General features: G+C 43.8%; 1 protein-coding gene across 3 annotated transcripts in view; it reads right to left on the bottom strand.

The window, feature by feature from the left end:
• LOC308314686 (nuclear factor of activated T-cells, cytoplasmic 3-like) overlaps positions 1–12057 on the bottom strand; it is a 28341-nt gene extending 16284 nt beyond the window's left edge. The window contains exons 1-11 of one of the 3 annotated variants that reach the window (XM_080762316.1): positions 11594–12057; positions 7996–8221; positions 7128–7362; positions 6779–6888; positions 6340–6443; positions 4757–5078; positions 4320–4482; positions 3661–3860; positions 2434–2606; positions 1789–1929; positions 1076–1131 (exon numbers count right to left, since the gene is read on the bottom strand). In XM_080762316.1, the coding sequence (XP_080618442.1) occupies positions 1076–1131; positions 1789–1929; positions 2434–2606; positions 3661–3860; positions 4320–4482; positions 4757–5078; positions 6340–6443; positions 6779–6888; positions 7128–7362; positions 7996–8221; positions 11594–11705 (1842 nt within the window). In that variant the 5' untranslated portion in view covers positions 11706–12057. The remainder of the gene's footprint in view (positions 1–1075; positions 1132–1788; positions 1930–2433; positions 2607–3660; positions 3861–4319; positions 4483–4756; positions 5079–6339; positions 6444–6778; positions 6889–7127; positions 7363–7995; positions 8222–11593) is intronic. The other 2 variants (XM_080762317.1, XM_080762318.1) reach the window with 2 other exon arrangements.
• Positions 12058–12214: the final 157 nt, after the last annotated feature.

Below are 12214 nucleotides of genomic sequence, written 5' to 3'. Positions count from 1 at the left end.
AGTCAGTTGTATTTGCACACAAAGGAAAAGTCATGAGTTGAACTGGTTTATTGAACGTATTATGAACATGGGAGTTGTTTCCTATCTGGCAGGATAGGTAATATGTAATATTAGACTGTGTTATGCGTAATTGAATACTCTGTCTGTTCCAGTGTGTTCGGGCAAAGGAGTCCCCAGGCTACCAGAGCACCATATATTGGTCTGGACTGGACCACAGTGAAATGGCCAGGGCGTGTTTGAGTTATGCATTGGAGCTGCTAATGATAATGGGATATGTGATTTATCTTGTAATAGTGGGCATAATTGATATTTACTTACCTGTGTAGTGATATAGATTTATAGGCTCATGTGATGTGGGTTATGTGGGGTTCAGAAGTGTTGCATGTTTGACCGGTAATATGGTAGAGTCTGCACTGATTGTTTCAGCTGCCTATCAAAGGCTGCCAGGAAGTATACCTACCCCCTTTTTTGAAACTCCTCGCCGCTCGTCCTACACACTTCCACTTGGTTTGAGCATAGATATATAAATAATTGAGACGGCACCGGAATTCCCCTCCCATCCACTTGCATTGCGTCTCTATTATTTATATATCTATGCTCAAACCGAGTAGAAGTGTGTAGGGCGAGGGGTGAGGAGCTAGTTTAAAAAATGGCCTCAGTGTTAGATCAGTGAGAGGACATGGTGGAGCTGCACCAACATGTCCTATGTCTTTGCTGCTTGTGTCATGCCATTTCCCATGCTGTAACCTTTTTTTCTGAATAAATCACGGTGTGGCTGCATTTTACCTCCTGACTCTGTGCTCATTTCCTGCCGCTTATTGGGCCGACACTACATTTATATCCAACCGTTTTAGTTTTTTCCCCATAAATGAATGCCCTACTCCTACTTGATCATACTACATCGTCACACAAAACATCAAGTTGAAATAGCAGATCTACAAGTTCACAATGCAATTTGGAAAGTATATTAAATATGTCAGTCATGACTTTTTATTATATATATTTTAGGTTAATTGTCTGGCCTTGTTTTAAAGGGAATTCATTCAACATGCATTAGTTATGTTGGTAAACTTACACTTTTGCTCTTTTCAGGAATAGCTTTCACATCTACTTCCCACTGCGTTCTTCCATCTGAGGGACAAGAAAACAGTTACTCACAGCTCCCTCTCAGCTAAATTCTTACACTGTCATGCTTAAATTAAAGCAATACTTCACCCTCAAAATGACTAGAACTTGAATACAAGATTTGATTGGGCCCGATGCTGATCTCGAAATTATTGAGGTTTTGACCAAAAGATAATCAAACATGTTTTAATCTATTTGAAAATCTTTGTGGGTCCTTGGCAAGAAGAGTTTGAGAACCACTAACAAATAACAATATCGTCTAGACAGTTTCAAACCCCCCAAATGATTATACTGTATATATTTTTTTAAACTAAAACAAATACATTGCATGGATGCACCTGGGACGTATCCTCAGTGATGTTTCCTGAGGTCAACGTGGTTTCGGGTCTACCAACATCATACCCCTCACTCAGGCGACCCAGACGGGGTTGATCAAATCCCGACTTACGTCCCAGTAGCTACCCTCAATCAGTCCATCAGGGAATGAGCAAGGCCACACAATCCGTTGCTCCGGAACTACTCTGGAGCAACGGATTGCGTGGCCTTGCTCATTCCCTGATGGACTGATCGGGGGTAGCTTCATCACAAAATCTAAATATCCACCAGTTAAAAAGTACTCATTTTAAAAGTCAGTGTACTGTAAATGCATGCACTCAGTCTTACCGGGACCCTTCTCCACAAAGATGACCCTGGATTCAGGGGACAGGTTGGAGCCAGTGATGACCATCTCCGGCCCCCCGTCAACAGCACAGCTAGATGGGCTGAAGCCATCTACCTGGGGAAGCTCCAGAGCTGAACGCTGGGCTGAAAGGGAAAATCATTTAGTACACAATACTTTGTCTACACTCATGGTCCAGATCTGGGCTACAGCAGAGGAAGACCACACTGGGTGATACTCCTGTCAGCTAGAACAGGAAACTGAAGCTATATTACGCAGAAACAAAGATTGGTGATTAAAATGTTGGAAAAAACATTGCCTGGTCTGATACATTCTTGGATGAAATTGGAAACCCACCTGTAAATGTATTTCCCGTTGATAAAAGAACTTGATAGACAGGGAGACCCATTACTGAACAGTCTATAGGCTATATAGCAATGGTTAAACTATTTATTTTAACAAAAGAATACCTCTTACAGCACTTTTAATCACCTCGTTAACCAGTGTACCCCAGGGGTCTACTTGGCCCCCTCATTGTCTTCCTAGTCTACACCAACTCTCTTCACCGAGCCGATCAGCAAGCTCACAACGTGTCACTTTGTGAAGCGGTATGAGCTTGTAGATCGCCTATTGCCGCCAAATGAACTCACAGCATTCTATGGGGACAGAAGCTGCCTGCAGACACAGGGCTCTGCCGTCGGGCTGAGGGATGTAGACCCGAAACACCACACGTGCTCGTGTGTTCTTCCGCCCAATATCTGTCTCTCCTTTCCGCAGCTCGATGTCTGAGTTCCGCAGCTTCAGGATGCCTGCGCAGTCGATGCTGAAGATCAAGAAATACATTTCATTTAGTTGACATGCTTTCTTTCCTAAAAGCATCATTGTCTCCACCAGGCCGAAGGCATGGGGAGAGTATGTTTTGCACTCCGTCCGTGTATCCGAACCTCTGCCCCAAATTATCCAGAACGGCCTGTTATAGCACCACCATGAGGCCTATAACTGCACTGATCTGCGTAAAAGGTGGATTTAGGAACGAAATCAAAGCCGTAAGAATAAATGGCACCCTCTGTTGTGCAGACAGACACACACACACACACACACACACACACACGCACACACACACACACACACACACACACACACACACTTGAAATGTTTATTTATGTCCACATAATGAGAAGTACAGGAATACCTTGTACAAAGGACATAAACACTGCCAGTGCAGTTTGACAGTGGGCAGCCAGTTACACACACACACACACACACACACACACACACACACACACACACACACACACACACACACACACACACACACACACACACACACACACACAGTACAGTACAGTACAGTACAGTACAGTACAGTACAGTACAGTACAGTACAGTACAGTACAGTACAGTACAGTACAGTACAGTAACACGTAGTTCAGACGGGTCTGTTTTTTCTTTCACATTTAGTCATTAACATTGATAACGAGGTTATATATTGTTAATTTGTTAGAATCAGCTTTTTAGTTATTTTATGTGCTAAAAGAGTGCATTCGAGAGCCGTTTCACTGTGCAATGTAAGTCAACGAATAAGGAGACTATTATTGGAATACTATCCTCCTAACCCAATGGGTTGTTGGGCCACCGCAAACAAATGTCTGTAGAACGTACATTTATAACCAACGGTGCAAGATGTCTTTCCAATCGGACTAGTTACATCATGTCACTATAACTACACAACAACCTCTACCAATGTGTACTTGTGCTTTAACCGCTCCTTGGCTGTGGCTCACCGCTCCAAGAGATGGGTAAAATGCGGAGAACAAATTTGACTGTGGTAACGTGTGTGACAAATCGTACGACAACAAAAATAAAAGAAACATTACCTGATCGTCATGCCATTTTCTGGCAGAAGAGGTATCTCTAGAGCCTTTGTGATGCCTACAGTCTTCTCCAGGCACAGAGTCGACACGGTTTTCCCAGTGACTCTGTGTACTTGGTAGAAGGCGTGAGGTCTCAGATATCTCTCGTCAGCTGTTCCTATGAACACCTGCAGGTTGACTGGCTGAGCACTGTAGCCACTCAACTGTAAACAAGCACAAGCATTGCATTGCATTAAGGCAGGCAGTGCCATAATGATTTTTCAAAAATAACAGACCTACAAGCTGAGCTTTTAGATCTGCTATTTTTCAATAGCTAAATTATAACATAATGTTTAAAACACCAAAAGGGGTTCCCGCCCATAATGGGTGAAATCAATGGTATCATAATTACTTTTAGTGATGTGGCACACATACAGCACGACGACGTGCTATTAAAGAGCTCTTAACAAGTCTTCTCTCATGTGGTCAACGAGTTGACAACTTACATTTAAGTTGTTTATGTTCGGATATGGGCCAAAATGTCAATATTGTGCTCGTTTTTCCTTTTCATACAATTAATATCAACATCAGTAAATGTCGGTCATCGACCATAACAGCAATGTTTCACATCGGTGATCAATTTGGGGGGTCCTTGACATTGAAAATGTTTGAGAACCGCTGACCTTGACGACAGGGTGGCCTCCAGAAGCTGCCTTGACAGACCCCCGGCTCCCCTCCGTCTCATAGTGGGCCCTGTGGTGGGCTCTTGGCTGCACCTCAATCTTCAGCTCACAGGGGCCATACTTGCTGGGCAGGGGCCAGTCCAGAGGGGGCAGCGATGAGCTCCTGGAGACGGGAAACAATACATAAGGCTTAGACCAGCTTTTTGCAGAGCGCGAATTCTGTACCCAAGATCTGTCTGTCTCCCATTTGTGCCTATGCATAATGTTATCAACAACAACAGCAGCAGTCGATGCATCGTTTCTGACGTGCGTCGTCCCGGAGTAAACCGGTCTAGTGGTAATATTAAGGAACCAAAATGAAGATAGTGTTAAACACGATAGCTACTTCTACAACTACAACCTCTGCTTCTGCCAATGATAATGAAAGAAGCACCAACCTGAACAGGGGAGTGGTGCCAGGTGTGGGCTTGTTCCAGCTGAAGGAGGGGACCGGGAGAAACAGCTCAGCCAGACCGGCATCCTGTTGGACACACGCCTCTCCTCCTCCTCCTCCCGGTGAGTCCAGGAAAGGCAGCGACGCTCCCAGCTCCTCTCCCTGGCCACACAACGCCGACAGCTGAGGAGTACTAGTGGTCCTCCTGGTTTTGGAGGGAATGTCCAGCTCAGGATAGCAGCCATAGAGAACGGGGCCCAGGGTGGGGCTTCCGATCCAGGAGTCCTCGGTCACGCTGCCTCTGGGAGAGTGACCTGGAGACAGGCCTGTCCTCATTATGACGGATTTATATTATATATTAGCCCATTTAGACCTAGGAACGATTCTACAAATGTCTTCTAAATCCTGACAGTTTTCTGAAAAACCTATGTTGTATGTTTCCATGTCAAGGACCCCCAAGATCATATGTAATTGGCCGCTGAACCCCATCTGATAATATGTTGCTCCAGGGACAATTTACAATTTAGGCATTTAGCAGACGCTCTTAATCTGAAGCGATTTACATTAAGCAAGAACAAAAAAGCATGGGAATACATCACATCATCACATCAAAAAGCATTTATCATGAAGCTAAGAACGTAACAGTGGAATATCTATATAATGAAACTATACATATTAACTATACAATATACTATACTATGCTATACATATGTACTATGACGTGCTATGACTACATACAATGCAATTATAGTGCTGTCTACATAGCATTTGATACAGACTTATAGCATGTTATCTAAGTCTACAAAGATGCTATATAAGGGGGTAGGGTAAGTGCTATGGGCCATGATGGAGTCTGAAAAGGTGGGTTTTCAGACTACGGCGGAAGATTGGGAGTGATGCTGCAGTTCTGACTGCAACGGGAAGTGCATTCCACAGTTTTGGAGCCAGAAGGGAGAAGAGTTTGGGACGTGTGGAGTGTTGTCCCGGTGTTTTTAGTGAGGGTACTTCCAGCTTCCCTGTGTTGGCTGATCTGAGTGAGCGGGAGGGTTTGTAGGGTTCATATCATTGAAAGATATGGGGGAGCCATACCTTTGGTTGCTTTGAATGCCAGCATCAGAGTTTTGTATTCTGTGCGGGCAGCGACCGGGAGTGGAGTGGAGGGAGCGGAGCAGGGGGGAGACATGTGAGAATTTTGGGACGCCCCAGAAGCAAAGATTTGAGTTAAAAACGTTGGCTCTGAAATATATATTTATTATATATATAAATATATATTCGAGGATTTGTGCCACATTTTCATGGTTTTTCAAAAATAGCAGACCTACAAGCTCGTAGCGCGGCACAAAGGGGTTCCCGCTCAGAATGGGTTAGAATTTTTAAAGTAGCAGATCTACACGCTCAAATGCATCACGACTTTTGATGCTTTCGTGTAGTATGATAAAGTAGAATAAAATATTTTCGAAAAAAAATACAATATAATAAGTGACGATAAAATACAGATTAATGGAAATGATTCTGACTAATAAAGCAACAATAATAGTGATTACGTAAAATAATTGCCATATGTATAATAATAGTGCCGGTGCTCACCTGGAGTAGGACTGGGTGAGTGGTGAGGGGAGGGGGAGCGTGCTCGTCCGTCAGCGCTGGAATGCCGCCTCTTACCACAAGGGGACGTGGGCCTGGAGTTGGACCTGGACCAGTGGTGGAAAGTAACTGGACTTTAGATGTTTAAGTACCTTTACAATCTATGTAAAGCGCTTTGGAAATCAAGCGCTATATAAATGCACCATTTACCATTACAACTCGATCTATCATAACCACTATAAAAGATCAATTGCCGTACATCTACAGCAATGGCAGGGGGCCGTATTAATTCCATTTTCCGTACATCTACGCAGATGGCGCTAAGAATAGCAATATAGGTTGTCTACCATACAGATTGGACAAAATGACATTTTGTTCACTAAAACAAGTTATATGATGCAACTTTAAGAAGAGAAATCAGAGTACTCCTTCCACCACTGACCTGGATGTGGGCCGTGGGTTGAGCCAGTTGTCTTCGGTGACACTGTTGCGTGGCGAGTGGCGTGGGGACGGGCAGGGCGACTGGCGGGGAGACTGGTGGGGGGAGAGGGCCTAGGTAAAGGCCAGGGTTATTACACTTTACTAAATCTAACAAAATAATAAACAGGGCTTTACAAAAAAGACAAACTATAACTACAGTAACTGAAATTATATAGTGTTTACAAAACTACCTCAAACTGACTGAAATCATAGAGAAAATATCCGTAGTTTTTCTTCATACATAATATTTAGCTCTGCTACTTTTAAGCCCCGTTATCAAACTAATTTCCCAAATTGAAAACTATAATAACCTGGGTGAAGGCCAGTGTGTGCTGGTACTGCTGCTGCCAGATCTCCACGCCAAACGCCCCTCCGCCGCAGCCCGGCGAGGGCAGAGGAGAGGGCGTGGTCCCGTGCGGGGAGCACAGCGTGAAGCGAGCCGCCGCCTCGTTCAGCTCCCCGTCAACGTCGTCGTACACATGGGAGAAGGACTCGCAGGACGAGATGTCCGACAGCCAGCTACGCGACGACAGGCTGCTGCCCGGGCTGTGGGTTGAGACGGGGATATTAACTCAAACTAATGAAATAAGGAAAGAATAACTAGGTTTTTACAAAAAGACGATAACTCACTGATACTGTATTATGTATAATTCACAAGAGTAACTTCAACTAAAATCTTCGCCGAATCTCGCCCCTGACCTGACCATATTACAATTAAAACAACTAAATCCAACACTAAAAGTAATACAAACTAAACTAAAACCACCTTTTCTTTTCACCCCTTTTTCTCCCCAACACATTTGTGTGTCGTCACTGCTTTTGTATCCTACTACCTGCCAGTGAGGAGCCCCCACCGAGAGGACATAAAGCCTTAGTCCTGCTGACAGGCGCGGCCCAAGCCCGTAGGAGTACGTGCAGTGACAAATATCACCCCTCCCCCGAACACTGGCCAATTGTGTTCGTAATAGACGCTCAAACCCACAGCCTATGCGGTGGTGGGCAGTGGACACTGGACAGACATTTAGGCTAGAACTGCGCCAACTGAGCGCCTAAAACCACCTTTTCAAAACATTCAAAAAATTTATCTGCGTAAAAAGCTAAAAAACAAAAAACTTTAAATTAAATAAAAGAATAATAAAAAGGAAAAATAAAATAAAATAAAAAATAAACTATGCTAACCTTGGGTTGAGATTAGCATCCCTGTAGTAGGGATCCAGAGACAGATAGAGGTTATCTCTGTTCCAGGTCTGCTGCTCGGTGCCCTGGCTCTCCGCCTCGCCGGACCCCTTGGCATCCTGGAAGCTGCCCGTGTCTGGATGGCTGTTGGTGATCTGAATACTGGGGCAATCAAATGATCTGAGGTTCCCCACAGAGGCGTACCGGGGACCTTGTACTTCGCCATATCCTGGATGCAGAGAGAAGTCACGATCATGTCATTTCAGCTAGCCCCTTTCTATGTATCAGTTATTTTAAAAGTATAGATGCCTCATTGGCCGCTGCAGTTCGTTGAAGCGACCCGTCTACAACGGGAGAAGGAAGTCAAGCGGAATCTTGAAGGCACGCGCTACTGATTGGTCTACCGAACATCCCCTACCGTTCTTCCGTTTTGCTTCTGCTATGCTTCGCAAGGAATCTTGGGAAAGCCTGCCAATTAATCACACATCGCTATCACCTCCCATTTTTCTACAACTACATCACAAGATTAAGTATAAAATAGGGCTAGTGGTTTATTATCATGCCAATATATTTAGCCGATTGTGCAGTAAATCCATTCCATTTAATTTGCGTTGATTCGTTTGACAAAAGCAAAGAAGGAGTCTGCAGAAATTAATTTAATGATACATTTCGGTCGCTCAGAACTTGGGATGAATGTCTGATGGAATAAAAGTATCATTCAATTTCTGCTCAAAGTGAAGACAGTGTTCATTGAGCTCCATTGCTTTTCTCATGTTGACTACTCCTACGCACCTGTCCCTTGACGTAGGTGAGCAAAAGGACTTTTTTTACTGCGTCGAAGAGAAAAAGAAAAGACGCTTCACAATCATTAAATTAATCTTGCAGTAGTAGAAGTGAACCATTAAACAACCTACTGTATGAGGGCCGAACATTTGCAATGCAAACTTTCATTTGTGGTTACACAGGTTGCAGCAGCTTTATGAGCAGGGGTGGAAAGTGCATGTAAAGGCATAGCACAGTGTAACTTTCCCCCGTGTTCACATAACATTCAATATTGTTTTTACCCCTCATTTCCCTGTATGCCAGCAGTTATCAGCCAGTGGAGTAGTGAGGTGGTGTTTAGCTTGCAGAAACACACCGCCTTCTGGCTGTATTTTGGTGTTTTCACTGTTTATTGTAGTCAAGTCGAAAAACATTCCCGTCTACCAAAATAAACAGTGAAAACACCAAAATAGAGCAAGAGGGCAGTGTGTTTCTACAGCTAAACACCACCATTCTGCCTTGGACCCCCTGGGGTTCCTGCATGGCCTGGACCTCACTCTGGGAACCACTGATCTAAAGTTCCATTAGCCAACAGACAGCTGAGACAGTAGTAAAATGAAAACAAATAGGCACGACATCAATGCCATCTATTGTCCTCAGTCATTTGTTTTGTGTGCCAACATATGCCACAAGAATCCATCAGTATATTCTGTAGGCGGACTGGGGATCGGCTTGCAACTACTCAGCAAGCTCACTATCGCTGCTGCAGCCCTGTGGTTTGTCAAAATGAGTTCCGGGGACACCCAGGGGGGTCCAAGTGGTTCAGAGGGTCCGCCCAACAACACCACCCTAACAAAATCACTTCAGCTATTTGAAAATAGCACATACAAGCACATTGGCCATTTAAAAAAGATATACCCTGGACAAAACACGTGGCATTTTGGAAGATCTTTGAGACATTTTTAACACATTGTATCTTGTACGAGGGTCCCTGCACTGCCTGGCACAACATATAATCAGATGAGGTCCATTCCACAAGGCCAAATCCATATACATTTGTGGGTCCTTGATGATATGAAGGATGCCATGGTCAGATAGGTGGGCATTTTCAGAGCATGTTTATTTTAATGATCAATCGTGTTCTAGCTTGTAAAAAAATATCAGTAAATCTTAGTGTTTCACCCATTATTTGGGGGCCAACTGGCAATGTTCTCACAGGAGTGACAGGACCTACGTGTGAGCCACAACCCATAGGTTGAGAAACTGTGTAGCCAACATGCTGGCCGTGTCCGCAGAGCTACCCCACTATGAATACCACAGTTCACATAACACAGACACCCACGCACCTGCTCTGAATGCCAAATGCAAAAAGGCCCAGAGAGACGGCTGATTGTGCCTTGATACGGGAACATGAAATGGGTCTCTTTACTTGTATGCAAAAACCCATGAATGTAATGAATGTCAATGTGTTATCTGATGCAACAGTGTGTCCCTGGGGGGCAGTGCCACTAGTGTGGCCATGCCAGCTGCCAGGGTAACTATCAGGAATAGCGGGCACCTGATCACATTTATATTTTATAAAAGGAGGGGATACATCATTGTAATAACATTTAAATTAAGGTCTCCAATTGTTGCAAAACCTGTGGATAGCTAGCCATTATGGACATAAACAAGATAATGATGCAACTGTGCACGTTCAAATCATGTACATACCTTTATATTATTTTATAATTATTTCTGACCTGCATTTTCAAAAGCATACATTTATTTATTATTATATTATATATTTACATTTTGGGGTAAAGAAATAGCCAATTTAACATTGAGGTCAGGTGCCCATTCGACCTGTATTCGCCCTGGCTGGGGAGCTGTCAGAGCCAGAGTGCACTGTGTAGTTAGTGCCACAGTGCCAGTTGTCTGTCCGGCACTGTGGCTGTTCTGTTAGGGCGGGTACAAAACAAGGAAGCAACACTTGTAAAAGCCACACTTCCCTGCTTTGACAGGCTGGGTGTCAACTTTCATTCGGTTTGTTTCTCATTTTGTGCAACAACCACTGACCCAGCTAGCCGCCTACTAGAGCCGCTGCGCTGGACCATGCAGAAGACACTTCTGCAATCTATAATGCAACACGTATTCACCTGAACACTCACCCCATTTAAACTTAACTTGAAGTTTAACTATTTAGGAATTTAGTTTAGTTCAAAGGCGGTAGACCCGCTTGTAAACAAAACAAGTGTAATGCTTTATGGTGTCGTCCACTCAGTTACGTTTCTGTATCGAGTTGTGCTTGAAATGTACTGTAATTCTGTAAACTGTTAATAAATACTTCAATCATTGGATATGGCAATTGTATAAGACGTATTTAGTTCAGTTTATGGCACTTTAACCGCTGAAGAAAATAACTTTAGTAGGAGAGAAACGCAATTAATCTGATGGCGACCTCGTCAGAAGGGATATAACTAGTCTATAAATAAAACAGATTAATAATCCAGATCTGTCTCCAGTGGTGTAAACTGTAAAGTAACTAGTAGCCTACGGTTCTTCGAATTTGAGGCATTTTAATGTCTTACTTTGCTGGATCGCATTTCAAATGTTCAGTACTTTTACTTCTACTCCACTACATCTCAGGCACTTGCACATCTATTTTGATGCGAATACTTTTGTACTTTGGCTCAAGTAACATTTGGAACACAGGCCTTTTACTAACTTGTGTTTGTGGTATTGCTACCTTTACTTAAAGCAAAACATCTGAGTACTTACCACCACTGCTAATAATGAACAGTGTATAAATACAACAGATGAATAATAACCCATACATAAACAGATCTGTCTCCCTCACCTGCAGCATTGGGGCCTGGCGCAGCCTCAACTAGCGGCTGTCGAGCCGCGTCTTCTCCAAAAATGAGTCTGAAGTCCAGCTCCTCGTTGCCGCTACAGTTTACAGTAGTCATGGGACTATATAGTGGCTGCTAGGACGACAGCACCGGGACAGCCGCGCGTCTCAAGCCGGCCAACACAACACCCATACGGGACACTTTTGTCTCGATCACGGACGCAACAAGTCCGATCTGGCGGCCATCCACCGGAGCAAAGTTGTTAAATGACACCCAACACACAACACGACGGCTTCGAGCCCGATCTGGTAGCCTTACACGTGCGACATCAGCCTTTCTATGATGTTGAATGTAATCGATGCGTTATGCGTTGTTATTAATTAATGACGGGTTATTAAGTTGATTAAAAGTAATCCGCGGAGAGGATATACACTGTAACTTCCACGTTACAAACAAAGCAGCGGCAGTCCTCCTGTCCGTGACGTCAGCAAACTAGACAGACTGCCTGGGGCTGGGAGGGAGTGGGGAGGATCATAAAGTATTATTTAATTACCAAAACTACGCATTCATAATTAAATACTTTAATTAAAGTAGATATTTGTTTTTATCCAACACCAAACTTATAA

Source organism: Protomyctophum bolini, assembly GCF_963924005.1.
Source record: "Protomyctophum bolini genome assembly, chromosome: 4".
In the NCBI taxonomy this organism is placed as follows: Eukaryota; Metazoa; Chordata; class Actinopteri; order Myctophiformes; family Myctophidae; genus Protomyctophum; species Protomyctophum bolini.
This window is presented reverse-complemented; position numbering and strand designations above follow the sequence as displayed.